This window comes from Hylobates moloch, unplaced genomic scaffold, assembly GCF_009828535.3.
Source record: "Hylobates moloch isolate HMO894 unplaced genomic scaffold, HMol_V3 SCAFFOLD_3, whole genome shotgun sequence".
NCBI lineage: Eukaryota > Metazoa > Chordata > Mammalia > Primates > Hylobatidae > Hylobates > Hylobates moloch.
Window position 1 is genome coordinate 31,847,700 of NW_026652278.1, and position 14,400 is coordinate 31,862,099.

The 14,400-nt window shown below is 47.5% G+C and overlaps 2 protein-coding genes across 4 annotated transcripts in view; both read left to right on the plus strand.

Moving 5' to 3' along the window:
• OGA (O-GlcNAcase) overlaps positions 1-10,036 on the plus strand; it is a 36,373-nt gene extending 26,337 nt beyond the window's left edge. For all 3 annotated transcript variants that reach the window (XM_058436070.1, XM_032179549.2, XM_032179551.2), the window contains 5 exons: positions 440-544; positions 2,628-2,713; positions 2,979-3,171; positions 6,523-6,682; positions 7,770-10,036. In XM_058436070.1, coding sequence (XP_058292053.1) covers positions 440-544; positions 2,628-2,713; positions 2,979-3,171; positions 6,523-6,682; positions 7,770-7,906 — 681 coding nt within the window. In that variant the 3' untranslated portion in view covers positions 7,907-10,036. The remainder of the gene's footprint in view (positions 1-439; positions 545-2,627; positions 2,714-2,978; positions 3,172-6,522; positions 6,683-7,769) is intronic.
• An 870-nt stretch (positions 10,037-10,906) lies between these two features.
• On the plus strand, positions 10,907-13,019 carry NPM3 (nucleophosmin/nucleoplasmin 3). The gene is made up of 6 exons (XM_032179559.2): positions 10,907-11,081; positions 11,428-11,513; positions 11,755-11,874; positions 11,998-12,091; positions 12,495-12,616; positions 12,711-13,019. Exons 1-5 carry the CDS (start codon positions 10,964-10,966, stop codon positions 12,605-12,607), a joined length of 531 nt encoding a protein of 176 aa, XP_032035450.2. The 5' UTR covers positions 10,907-10,963; the 3' UTR covers positions 12,608-12,616; positions 12,711-13,019.
• The last annotated feature ends 1,381 nt before the right edge of the window (positions 13,020-14,400 follow it).

Here is a 14,400-nt window from a genome sequence, read left to right on the forward strand (position 1 = left end):
CACAGCAAACTGAAGCGCATTGCTTTGGGGATAAAGCGTCTCCTGGACAGATAACCCTCTTCAGACCAAACCTCTCCTCCTGACATTCTGTTCTGCCATCTTATCATAGAGAGATGGTCTAAGATAGGTTTAAAAAAAAAAATAGACCTGTCATAATTGGAATAGGTTTGTTTTTGTTTTTGTTTTTGTTTTTACTGTAAATTTAAATCCCCATTAATATGCCACTAAAGCTGTAACTCAGAGTGGGTAATTTCTATTCAGAAGCACTCCCCTCCCCCAGCAAAGAGGTATTTCTATTAGTAAAGCATAGTACACCCCTCTTCTTTAGGTCTGCCTGCAGTAGCCAGTTAATATAAGTTGGTAATCTGCAGTGCACACCCATTTAAAAAAATGGATACCTTCCCCACACTAATCCATCTCCTTTTTTTTCTTCCCACAGCGTTTGCTGCCAATTGATGGGGCAAATGATCTCTTTTTTCAGCCACCTCCACTGACTCCTACCTCCAAAGTTTATACTATCAGACCTTATTTTCCTAAAGATGAGGTAATTGTCTCTCTACCTACCAACTTGGTGTATGGGTAAACTTACCTTTGAACTCACTGGTTAAAAGAATCCTTCTGTCTTTTTTTTTTTTTTTTTTGAGACGGAGTCTCGCTCTGTCGCCCAGGCTGGAGTGCAGTGGTGCAATCTCGGCTCACTGCAAGCTCTGCCTCCCGGGTTCACGCCATTCTCCTGCCTTAGCCTCTCCGAGTAGCTGGGACTACAGGCCCCCGCCACCACGCCCGGCTAATTTTTTGTATTTTTAGTAGAGACGGGGTTTCACCGTGGTCTCGATTTCCTGACCTTGTGATCCGCCCGCCTCGGCCTCCCAGAGTGCTGGGATTACAAGCGTGAGCCACTGCGCCCGGCCTAAGAATCCTTCTGTCTTAAAACTGCAAACTTTAGATGGAGAAAGTTCATTAAAACATTCAATGTATCTTGAGAAATTTAAGGAAAAATCTAAGGAGTTTAGACTTTTAACATCTTGTGCCAAGTTCTTTAATTTCTCCCTTGAGAAAGTCAGATGAAATGTATTCAGAGTTGGAGTTACAAAATACTTAATGTGTCTAAATGATGTGTTGTCCTTAGACTAGTTTTCTCTAATATATTGGTGTTCTGTAATTTCTTTCAATCGTGAAGTACCTACAGGCTGTTGACAATCAGCTAAAGAAAAAAAGCAAGACTGTTTAAAGATAGTAACAGGGCCGGGCGGCGGTGGCTTACGTCTGTAATCCCAGCACTTTGGGAGGCTGAGGTGGGCAAATCACCTGAGGTCAGGAGTTCAAGACCAGCCTGGCCAACATGGTGAAACCCTGTCTCTATTAAAAATAAAATTAGGCTGGGCATGGTGGCTCACGCCTGTAATCCCAGCACTTTGGGAGGCCGAGGCAGGCTGATCACGAGGTCAGGAGATTGATTGAGACCACGGTGAAACCCCGTCTCTACTAAAAATACAAAAAAAATTAGCTGGGCGTGGTGGCGGGTACCTATAGTCCCAGCTACTCGGGAGGCTGAGGCCGGACAATGGCTTGAACGCGGGAGGCAGAGTTTGCAGTGAGCCGAGATCATGCCACTGCACTCCAGCCTGGGGCGACAGAGCGAGACTCTGTCTCAAAAAATAAAAAATTAAATTAAATTTAAAAAATAATAATAAATTAGCTGGGCGTGGTGGCGGGTGCCTATAATCTCAGCTACTCTGGAGGCTGAGGCCGGAGAATTACTTGAGCCTGAGAGGCGGAGGTTGCAGTGAGCCAAGATCGTGCCATTGCATTCCAGCCTAGGCAACAGAGTGAGACTCTGTCTCAAAAAAAAAAATTGGATGGGTATGGTGGCGCATGCCTGTAATCCCAGCGAATTGGGAGGCAGAGGCAGGAGAATCACTTGAACCCAGGAGGTGGAGGTTGTAGTGAGCCGAGATTGCACAAGTGCAGCCTGAGCAACAGAATGAGACTCCATCTCAAAAAAAAAAAAAAAAAAAAAAAAAACGCAGTGACAGGTTTAAACATTTTAGAAGTATCCTTAATATATAGAAAGTTAAGAGACTATACCTCAAGGTTTGCTGGCCTTTGAATCCACAACTTACTATCAAAAATCATCCTCTGCAGGCTGGGCGCAGTGGCTCACCCTGTAATACCAGCACTTTGGAAGGCCGAGGCAGGCGGATCACGAGGTCAGGAGATCAAGACTATCCTGACCAACATGGCGAAACCCCGTCTCTACTAAAAATATAAAAATTAGCTGGGTGTAGTGGTGCGCACCTGTAATCCCAGCTACTCAGGAGGCGGAGGCCACAGCAAGCCGAGATTGCGCCACTGCACTCCAGCCTGGTGACAGCAAGACTGTCTCAAAAAAACAAAAAAAAAAACCCATCCTCTGCAAAAGCCAATTCTCAGTATTCCTAAAACCTTGCTGTTTTTTGCTGGTTTTACAAATCTGACTCAATGAATAAATCTTTATTTTACAAAGAAGAGGTGATATTTCTGATAGGCCATTTTGTTACTCCCTCCCCAGACTGACTTGTAAGTTATATTGTTAGATTCTGCTGCCATTTTTCTTGATGTGTTGCTTAACTAGATTATATTTTCAGGCATCCGTGTACAAGATTTGCAGAGAAATGTATGACGATGGAGTGGGTTTACCCTTTCAGAGTCAGCCTGATCTTATTGGAGACAAGTATGTGATAAGTATTTGGATTTGAGAGTAGACCTTTCGTAGCCAGGCTTATCAGGTTGAGGGGAGGTGATGACTGGAAATATATTTATTTATTTTAAATCCCACTTTGGCTTTAGTAAAATCTGAATATGTGTGCATTTCCAGTTTCTTACACCAAATGTAGCTTCTGTAAGTTCATTCAAGTACAGTGGGTCTTGCATCACTGAAGTCTGAATTTTATATTAGCAACTTAAAAGTTTACTGTGGCCTCTTTCCTTCTGAGCAGGTTAGTAGGAGGGCTGCTTTCCCTCAGCCTGGATTACTGCTTTGTCCTAGAAGATGAAGATGGCATATGTGGTTATGCCCTGGGCACTGTAGATGTGACCCCCTTTATTAAAAAATGTAAAATTTCCTGGATCCCCTTCATGCAGGAGAAGTATACCAAGCCAAATGGTGACAAGGAACTCTCTGAGGCTGAGGTAATACACAGGTTAAGAATTACACTATGGTAATGGTCTTTTTTATTTATTTTTATTTTTTATTAAAGTACTTACTAAAATGGAAAAGTATGTAGATACATCATAAAATCTTAGTGCTTTCTAAATTAATTTTCTTGCAGAAAGAATTCTTATGGCTTATTCTTAGCATGACATTTTTCGCTGTTTCCCCAATATTGGGACAATTTTTTATTTGGGAGTACTGTTGTAATATTTCATCAGGTGAAAACACAGTAAAGACAACATTTTTTTCCTCTTTGTTTTAAAGTTTCGTACTTAAAGATGTTATGGTCTTGGCCAGGCATGGTGGCTCGTGCCTGTAATCCCAGCACTTTGGGAGGCCAAGGCGGGTGTATCACCTGAAGTCAGGAGTTCAAGACCAGCCCGGCCAACGTGGTGAAACTCCATCTCTACTAAAAATACAAAAAAAATTAGCTGGGTGTGGTGATGGGCGCCTGTAATCCCAGCTACTTAGGAGGCTGAGGCAGGAGAATTGCTTGAGCCCAGGAGGCGGAGGTTGCAGTGAGCCAAGATTGCGCCACTGCACTCCACCCGAGGCAGCAGAGTGAAACTCTGTCTCAAAAAAAAAAAAAAAAAAGATACTATGGTCGTTTTATTGAGTACTCAGGACAATTTAAGTAATTTAAATCTATTTGGTGGTTTGTCAGAAGGTTAATAACTTGCCTTCTGAATAATGCATTCTACATTGTGATTTAAAAATAAGAGTGAGCTTCTCTTGAGAGTCTACTTTGTGATAGGAGCACTTCTTAATAAGTCTGTGCTGTCCCAACTGAAATACATTTTTCATCTCCAAAAAAGTTTTATGCCTCATGTTGGCCAACACATTATATGATTATTTTGGTTTATACATCAGTATATGTTGTTGTTGTTTTGAGACAGTGTCTCACCTTGTCACCCAGGAATGCAATAGCACAAACATGGCTCACTGCAGCCTTGACCTCCCAGGCTCAAGTTACCCTCTTGCATCAGCCCTGCAAGTAGGTGGGACTACAGGTGCAAGCCACTGCGCACCAGCTAACTTTTTTGTATTTTTTTTTTTGAAGAGATGGGGTTTCGCCATGTTGTCCAGGCTGGTCTCAAACTCCTGAGCTCAAGCAGTCCGCCTGCCTCGGCCTCCCGTAGTGCTAGGATTACAAGCATGAGCCACTGTGCCTGGCCAATATATGCATTTTTTAGATAGTTCCTTCTTGAGGATAGTTTTTATGCACAGTAAACAAGATATTTGGACCCCTACTTGTAATACTTTTTTCTTTTCTTCTATGTTGTTTCTCTTCTCCTTTTCTAAAATTCTCTACCCCTCTCCACACCAAAGTATTCAGTCTTTTTTTTTTTTTGAGACAGAATCTCACTCTTGTTGCCCAGGCTGGAGTGCAATGACCCAGTCTTGGCTCACCGCAACCTCCACCTCTCAGGTTCAAGCAGTTCTCCTGCTTCAGCCTCTCGAGTAGCTGAGATGACAGGCGTGTGCCACCACGCCCAGATAATTTTATATTTTAAATAGAGATGGGGTTTCTCCATGTTGGTGAGGCTGGTCTCGAACTCCCGACCTCAGGTGATCCGCCCTCCTCAGCCTCCCAAAGTGCTGGGATTATAGGCGTGAGCCACCGCGCCTGGCCTCATTTTCTTCATAGTTTATTTCTATATTTTACCTTCTGCGCTTAGTCACATGGCTGTGTAACAAAAGGCTGGTTTGGTGTTGCCTCGCTTACTTGGGATTACATTGACACTGTGCTGGTGATTGAGCTGCTGATGTATTGCTGTTCCACATCTGACACTTTTCAGCATGAGAACTTTTTTAAAATTGTGGTAAAATATAAATAAAATTTACACATTTTTGTGTAAGGAATACTTAATTTTTATGTATTTTAAATGATTTTAGATTTACAGAAAAGTTGCAGAGTTAAAACAGAGTTTCTGTATACTCCTTATCCATTTTCTGTATTTGTGAAGTCTTGAGTAACCCACATGGGTATATTATTAATCAGACACCAAACTTTATTCACCAGTTTTTTTCTGCTAATGTCCTTTTCCTGTTCCAGGATCCAATACCACATAGCATTTAGACGTTTTTTTTTTTTTTTTTTTTTTTTGAGATGGAGTTTCCCTCCGTCGCCTGGGGTGGAGTGCAGTGGCGCGATCTCGGCTCACTGCAACCTCCACCTCCCAGGTTCAAGCGATTCTCCTGCCTCAGCCTCCCGAGTAGCCGGGATTACAGGCGCCCACCACTAGGCCCAGCCAATTTTTGTATTTTTACTAGAGACGGGGTTTCACGATGTTCGCCAGGCTGGTCTCAAACCCCTGACCTCGTGATTCACCTGTCTCGGCCTCCCAAAGTTCTGGGATTACAAGTGTGAGTGAGCCACCACGCCTGGCCAGACAAACTTTTTTTTTTTTTCACCCAGGCTGGAGTGCAGTGGTGGGATCTCAGCCTACTGCAACCTCTGCCTCCTGGGTTCAAGCAATTCTCCTGCCTCAGCTTCCCTAGTTGCTGCGACTACAGGCACACGCCGCCATGCCTGGCTAACTTTTTATGTTTTTAGTAGAGACAGGGTTTTACTTTGTCGCCCAGGCTGGTCACAAACTCCTGAGCTCAAGCAGTCTGCCTGCCTCAGCCTCCCAAAGTGCTAGGATTACAGGCGTGAGCCACCAGGCCCAACCCAAACTTTTTTTTTTTTTTTTTTTTGAGACGGAATCTTGCTCTGTCGCCCAGGCTGGAGTGCAGTGGCGCCATCTCGGCTCACTGCAAGCTCCGCCTCCTGGGTTCACGCCATTCTCCTGCCTCAGCCTCCTGAGTAGCTGGGACTACAGGCGCCCGCCAACACAACCTGCTAATTTTTTTGTATTTTTTTTTAGTAGAGACAGGGTTTCACTGTGTTAGCCAGGATGGTCTCGATCTCTGGCCCAAGCTTTTAAAAAGTGAAAACGGTGGCCAGGCACAGCAGCACACACCTGTAATTCTAGCACTTCAGGAGGCTGAGATAGAAGGATCACTTGAGCCCAGGAATTCGAGACCAGCCCTGACGATATAAATAGGGGGAGAGAGAGAGAGAGAGAGAGAGAGAGAGCGCAGCATGTGCACGTGAGAGAGAATGCCTGCCTCTCTCCAGCCTGGCCAACAGAAGGAGATCCTGTCTCAAAAAAAAAGAAAGTGAAAATGCTTCAGCTAGAATTATAGGACAATCCTGTGTGAGATAACTTACATAGTGACTGGAAGAGTTATTAAATATTGCTTTCTTGTTGCTAAGTTCTGTAGTTGGGTTAGATATCTAATGCGTAACTATTGTGAAAGTCAAGAGATTCTAATTTTTCCAGAAAATAATGTTGAGTTTCCATGAAGAACAGGAAGTACTGCCAGAAACTTTCCTTGCTAATTTCCCTTCTCTGATAAAGATGGACATTCACAAAAAAGTAACTGACCCAAGTGTGGCCAAAAGCATGATGGCTTGCCTCCTGTCTTCACTGAAGGCTAATGGTGAGTACTCACATATTTGTGGAGTTGGTGGTATTTGGGCAAGATAGGGAAAGAACTGTATATTTTTAGATATAAAAGGAAAGAAGTGAATTGTAAATTTATACTGCTTTTCCCACCTTTTATGATTTGGTTTCTGAATTAATTAGTGGTGAAGAATTGCATGTGTATTAATAATTGAGAAATGCTGGTTGGGCTTGGTGGCTCATGCTTGTAATCCTAGCACTTCAGGAGGCCGAAGTGGAAGGATCACTTGAGTCCTGGAGTTTGAGACCAGCCTGGGCAATATAGCTGAGACTCCGTCTCTACCTAATTAAAAAAAAAAAAGGCCGGGCGTGGTGGCTTGCAGCACTTTGGGAGGCCGAGGTGGGCGGATCACGGGGTCAAGAGATCGAGACCAGCCTGGCTAACATGGTGAAACCCTGTCTCTATTAAGAGTGGTGGCAGGTATGGCCGGGCGCGGTGGCTCACGCCTGTAATCCCAGCACTTTGGGAGGGTGACGCGGGCAGATCACAAGGTCAGGAGATGGAGACCATCCTGGCTAACGCGGTGAAACCCCGTCTCTACTAAAAATACAAAAAATTAGCTGGGCGTAGTGGCGGGCGCCTGTAGTCCCAGCTACTCGGGAGGCTGAGCCAGGAGAATGGCGTGAACCCGGGAGGTGGAGCTTGCAGTGAGCAGATATCGCGCCACTGCACTCCAGCCTGGGCAACAGAGCAAGACTCTGTCTCCAAAAAAAAAAAAAAAAAAGAGTGGTGGCAGGTGTCTGTAATCCCAGCTACTCGGGAGACTGAGGCAGGAGACTTGCTTGAAGCCAGGAGGCGGAGGTTGCAGTGAGCCGTGATCTTGCCACTGCACTCCAACAGAACAAGATTCTGTCTCGGGTTGGGGGGAAGCTGGGTGCAGTGGCTCACGCCACTCATTACTGAATTTTTTGAATATGAATTTTTTTAATTGTGTGGAATGTAGGAGCTGGTATAGATAGACAAGCCCTGTTTATATTAACCATATCGAAGATTATAGTTTTGTATCTATAATTGTACTAATTAAGTGACTTATTTATGTTTTGAATATTTGTTTTATTTCTAGGCTCCCGGGGAGCTTTCTGTGAAGTGAGACCAGATGATAAAAGAATTCTGGAATTCTACAGCAAGTTAGGATGTTTTGAAATTGCAAAAATGGAAGGATTTCCAAAGGATGTGGTTATACTTGGTCGGAGCCTGTGACATTTGTTGACACTGTGAACTGTCCAAAAGTCTCTTAACTGCACCTTGTGAGTGGTAGTTGAGGTCTTCATACAGTTCAGCCTCTAGAGTGGTAACAAATCAGCCAATTGGATTCGAAACAAAGAAGACTATGTAAAACTCACCCATCACACTTTCAGACTACTCACTGGTTGGAAGAATATAGTATTGCAGCAAATCCTGTATGAAAGAGAGATGTGGGCTTCCTTTTTGAGTCTTGTGTTAGGTGCTGAGACCTTTTACACAGGCTTATACAGGGAGAGAGTCTTCAATAAATGTAGTCAGCACTATTTTCTGCATCCAGTGTGGTTGCGTTTCTCACCTGAGAGTAATCAAAATAACATCTGTCATCTTCCTTGGTTTATTGAGTGAAATGTCTCAGTCTTTGGGGACATGGCAGAGATGAAAGAAAGAGTGGGTTTCAGAAGTGTCAGGGTGGAGTGATTCCAAGTGGGATGGTTGTGGCATTAGTTTAAGCTGAATAAATAATTTCAATTTGGGGCAGTTATTCTGCTTTTTGTAAAGCTGTGGCCAGTTGTCTCCTGTAATGACTGTTGGTTCAGGCATGTTGTACTTTGTAGGGACAAATGTGCATTTGTTTGTGGCAAAAGCCTACAATTGGCAAACTTGTAAATTTCTTTGTATATAAACTAGCTGTAACCTGACTATCCTTTGTGTTTACTGTTTTTGTAAATTTTTTTCCTCTATAAATGAAAGGGTGTTGGTTCAGAATGGCACTTTGAATAATGTAAACCAGTGAAAAGTGGATTTTCTTTACTTTTGTCTTTGGGTTTGGGGTTGTTTTTGTTCTTTTTGAAGTTTTATTATTTTTAAAGTGCCTCCCACCTAGGCGTAGGCCATGACCATTTGGGGTACGAGAGCCTAATTTTGTAGGACTTAATCTGTTGAAAAGCGCAGTTACTTCTGGAAATTAACCTCAATATTAGGTCAGCATGTGAAACATTGGATTTGACATGTCAGGTAGGGTGCGGGAACTGATTGGTCCCATTTGCCCTCAGGTCAGTTGTTCTTTAATCTCAAGACCTGTTACTACTGATTTTATTAAATCAGAGTCTTTAATTCTTGCATGTTTGTATCTAATTTCTGAAAGAATGAGCACACTTTAACCAGTTATTTACAGTTACCTTTTTCCTTTAACCAGATTGTGAAAGCTTCATGTGTTTATTAATTTAGATTCTGTGTTTTTAAGAGTTCTGAGCATGAAGCTGGCAGATAGTCTGCAGGACTCACTTTTTCATCATGGCTGGCTGATTTCTCCATAGATTCATAACAGTATTTTGTTATCTTGCTTCTCTGTAGTTTTGCATCAGCTGTTTAACTTCGAGCTGAGTGAGGGGAGAGGGGTAAAGAGAAAGAAACTTCAGTTTTCCTTCACAGAACTCCACCAGTGTGGGCTTTGAGAGAGCCCTAAAGCATTGTACCTAGTGGTACCTAGTGACTTCCAACCAAAGCCTTTGAGTATGCACTAAATAGGTGGGAAGAAAGGAGAGAAGGTTTTTAGGTTAGAAACCTTTAACTGATAGAAGGATATGGTATGTTGTAAAGCCGGAACCAAGTTTGCATTTTTGAGGGCTTGAGATGAAGGGAAGACCCCTACCAGACAGTAAGACAGCTGAGTTTTCCCGTCTTTAACACTAGTGGACAATTCTGGCATTTTGTCTGGAGGATTTCAGAGTTAACCTCATGGAATCAGGATTTTTTAGCAAGTTTACTTTTGGTTTTATCTTGGCTTTTAGTAATCATGTTGGCTGGTCTGGTCACAGGTTAACTGTGAAACAGATGCCCTGGTCTTGCTTTCATCACTCTAGAATCATGAAGTGATATGCTATTTCCTGGTTATGAATATTAAGGTTGGAATGACATTTTTATTGATTGTTTAGATCAGAGCTCAGTTCCTGTAGAAAACGAACTGTAAAAGACCATGCAAGAGGCAAAAATAAAACTTGAAGTGAATGCTTGTCGTGTTGTATTGTGTGAATCTATTTCCTGTCTGCCCCCTACCTTTTCTCCTCTTTCATGCCTCACCTACAAGCAGGTATTCCTCCTCTCCACAGCTGTTCCAAGTTAGAGATTGGATCTTGAAGGCAGTCCTCCCCTACCTCCATCACCAGTAAGACTTCCAGATTTTCCTTAAGGCAAGAGCTAAGAAAAGTAGACTAGTTCTTAGCCAAGCCACCCCACCCTCTTGCCACAGTTATAACCTGGATGTGAAATAGGGCCTCTAGTTTGAGTTTTTGCCATCTATTAGGAAGAAAGCATACAGTTTGCCTGATTCTTAAAAGGCGAAAGATGGCGCGAGTAGCATAAATTGACAAAATAATCCAGGGCGCAAAGATATTCCTGGATGATTTGGAATTAAAAGCTCAAAAAGTGTGGGTGGGCCAGGAACAGCAACACACATGAGCTAACTAGTCCTCTGCTAGCAAGTGCCAGCAGCTAAGGCCAGTGAAGGCATAGCAAGTTGCAGGGTCTTTAGAGCAGGAAGAATATCTAGGAGAGGCTTAGCGGAGAGGACAGACAGGACAGACGTGTTGGGATGGAAATTCCTGGAACTTAAGGCTCCTCGGCTCTCTTGAGGCAGACAATCTGAGTGCATTTCCTTTGCTTGTGGCAGAAAAGCACTGCCCTGAACCCCACCTTTGCTGGCAGAAGTAAGAAGGGTTTACATTTTTGTATCTATACCTCCTTTAACGAAAGCTTACCCTGGGTTGGAAGAGTGGGAGACACTCTTCCGACACAGAGCGAGGATCTTGGGGAAGTGGACCCCCTCATAGTCGTGGAAATGAGCAAGGATGTTAACATAAATCCCAAACCCATTCTTCTGTGATGTTACTTCCTTTCTCTTCGGTCTTGATAATAATATAAGCAGAAGCTGCGGGCTCCGGGTAGGGCTGTGGGGTCTCGGCGCCTTTTCTTTTCCAGGACGGAGCGTCTCCTTTAATGGGCGGGGCCGGAACTGGCCGAGGGTCCCCGGCTTTGTGCGTGTCGGGGGCGGAGTTTGAAGAAGGCCTTTGCAGCATGGCCGCCGGCACTGCAGCTGCCTTAGCGTTTTTGAGTCAGGAAAGCCGAACGCGGGCCGGGGGTGTAGGGGGCCTACGGGTCCCGGCCCCGGTCACTATGGACAGTTTTTTCTTCGGTATTAGGGAAGGGAGAGGCTGAGGGTGGTACTGGGGCGGTAAGAGGTAGGGATGTGAGGCGGGAATGCGGAGGGTTTCACGGCGTGGGTGTGGGCGGAGGGCTGCTTTGCTGTTCCCGCAGGAGAGGGGGCCTGGCACGCACAGCCGAAGGGGGCGGCGAGATCCCTGCCCCAGATGTATTGCGCGAGGCCCACGGCAGAGCGCCCCCGGTGTTCTGAGAAGAGACGGAGGTGGACGTGTAAATGACCCGTCCGCCTAAGGTTACACGTGACGGCGGGTTGGTGACATCCCCCGCTGCCCAGCGCCGTACACACGCTCAGGCATACTCACTGTTATTTCTACCAGGCTGTGAGCTCTCCGGCCACACCCGCTCCTTCACCTTTAAGGTAGAGGAAGAGGATGATGCGGAGCACGTGCTGGCACTAACCATGGTGAGGGGCAGGGGAATGGGGTTTTAATGAATAAGCCCAGGCGGCAATATAGGTCTCTACTCAACCCCCGGATCCCCTTTACTTGGAGACACCTCCTCAGCCTAACCCCCCCGGCATGGGCGGCTCCCCTGGCCAGGTGAACCGGGACCTCTGAGGCTGGGCAGGTGCTAGGGTAGATGCCTTTACTTGTGGTGTCAACCCTCGCTTGAGGAGACCTTGAGGCCCTGTGTACTGTTCCCAGCTCTGCCTCACCGAGGGAGCCAAAGACGAGTGTAATGTGGTAGAAGTTGTGGCCCGGAACCATGACCATCAGGAGATCGCAGTCCCTGTGGCCAACCTCAAGCTGTCCTGCCAACCCATGGTGAGTTCCCCAGCTCTGCCTTGGTGTTGGTGGTAGTGGTGAGGGGATTGAGGACGTTAGTGCTCATTACAGTGTGGGGTGGGCTAGGAGTGGGCCAGGCCTTCATCCTTGTCTTCCTCCCAGCTCAGTCTGGATGACTTCCAGCTCCAACCACCTGTAACCTTCCGCCTGAAGTCGGGCTCTGGCCCTGTGCGGATCACTGGGCGGCACCAGATTGGTGAGAAGAGGGGAGGGCCCTCTCCTTTGCTTCCAGTAGACTCTCCCATCAGGCTTCCCCCACTCCGCACTCCTGCCCCATCCCACTCTCATCTCCCAGTGCAGCCCTGTACAGGTCTGCGTGCCCTCCACGCTGTGCCCTGTGCATGACATGCCCTCTCCTTTCCGTCTACTCAAGCCTACCTCCTCCATGGAACATGGCCCAACTTCTCCAGCTCCAGTAATGAAGACTCCTTTGGCTCTTTGTGACCCAGTTTAGGGTCTGAGGTTCTTCTCACCTAGCCCATAAGCACTGGGAGGTCAGGGTCCCTGTAAGCCTAACACCACGGCATGAAGAAATGGCATGCGGTGTGAAAGGGTCTGGTCTTAACACCCCATCCTTGTACTGCTTGTGTGTTCACCAGTTACGATGAGCAATGATGTTTCTGAGGAGGAGAGCGAGGAAGAGGACAGTGATGAGGAAGAAGCTGAGCTGTGCCCCATCCTTCCTGCCAAAAAGCAGGGGGGCAGGCCCTAGCCCTCCTTGGTGAGTTGTGGGGAGAAGTGCCCAGCAGACTCTGGGAAGCGGCAGGAGAAGCAGGTGAGGGCCTAGATGCTGATTCCTTGTTTCCTCTCTTCAGGCCAGCTCCATGCGCCATGCACCGCCATGCACCCTGTTCCCCTACAAGTTTCAACAATTGTAAATGTTTCTTCCTTGAAGAGGAGAGCTTGGGTGGGGGTTGGGTGGGAGGGACGTGGGTCTTTGGTGCTAGGAGAGGGCCTGTGCTCCACACAGCCCTGGTTTTCTGATCTTGCACCATGCCCGGGGCCTCTCTTCCCACCTGCCTGTGAGGATTGGAGGTTAGTGCCTGAAGCTCAGAACTACACATTTTTAATAGTTTTTACATTTTTGGATAAAGGTTGAAATAAAGTGGTGTGGAGTTTTTGCAGCTCTTGTGTGGCTTCTTCCTGTGCTGGGTGATGTTTCCCTAGGGACCGCCAGGTGGCACTGTGGCAGCACCCAGGGTGGCCCTGGGCCTGGGGGAGGGTGGAGAACTGTGGGATCCTCTACCCTCATGGCCCTGGGCTAGGACCTGGGGCCTGGGCCCCAGTTGCCTTGCTGGAAGGGGACCTCCCAACACTCAGCCCATTCCCAGTCTCTGCAGGTGGGGGAGGGTCATGGCAGGAGGTTATCAGCATCCAAACAAGGGGTCTGAGCCTCTGTCAGCACTCAGGCTGATGGGCAGGGGGCAGATAAGCGGGCTTAGGCAGCCTGAGGAATGTGCATCCCTAGCCCCATGAGGGGCTCTGGCCCACAGAGGGCCTGTGAGGGCAGGGTGGGACCAGGCTTCGTTCCTCCTTTGAGCCTTGCAGGCTGTCTGAGCAGGGCTGGGCCCTTAGAGAAACCTGACTCCGGGGGCCAGATGGAGGGGACTGGCCAGATTGGGTGACAGGGAAACCAGAATCCGGGTGGCCTGGCATATGGGGGCAGAAAGGGGCCCCAGGGAATTGGCCTCCTGGACTAAGGGGTTCTTGTGCCCCACACACCGTGGGGTCTGGGGGTCTCTGGTGCCTGGAATCAGGTAGTACTGGCACTTGGCTGCCTTTGTGCCAGGAAGAACTGACACACCTGGTTTGAGGATGAGTGTGTGTGACCAGCTCTGGGGTCAGCAGTTCAGCAGCTGTGTTGGTGGTGGGCGGGGGGGAGGGTTGTCAATGCCCATAAACAAACAAACAAACAAAACATTGCCTCCCCAGACAACCTGGGGCCAGACAGGCTGAGGATAGACAGAGAACAGGGCCTGATGGGGGTCAGGCCAACTCCCACCCCCATCCTCTGGGCAAGGGGGAGGGGCCCCGGGATATAGCAGGCTGGTGGTTCTGCGGCAGGTGAGGTCAGCTTTGAAGATCTTGCGTCCGCAGTACTGACCCGCACGCTCTTCAGCGCATCCCTAGTGAAGGAGGTTCTCCCCTAGCCCGTGGTGAGGAACTAGGGGTCCAATTTCCAACCTCCCTCTTCCTCAAGTTGAGGACAAAGGGAGATGACGCCCGTCTGTGTTGCGGCGACCTGGGTCGCAGGCGCTTTTCTCCGCTCCAGGAGGACGCTGCTAAAAATACTTCCCTGGGGAGCCCGGCGGAGGGGTGGCCTGGCTGGGAACCATGGGTCTCGCTGCGGAGCGCGGTCGGCAGGGAGAGGGAAGTCGGGGCTGGCGCCCTCTGGCGGGCGAGGTTGAAGCCGCTCGTGGTCGTACCGCTCACTCGGCCTCCTCTAGAGGCTCCCGGCGGGCGCCGTGGGGCCGGGGCCTCCGAGTCCCGCCACTGCCCTGGGCG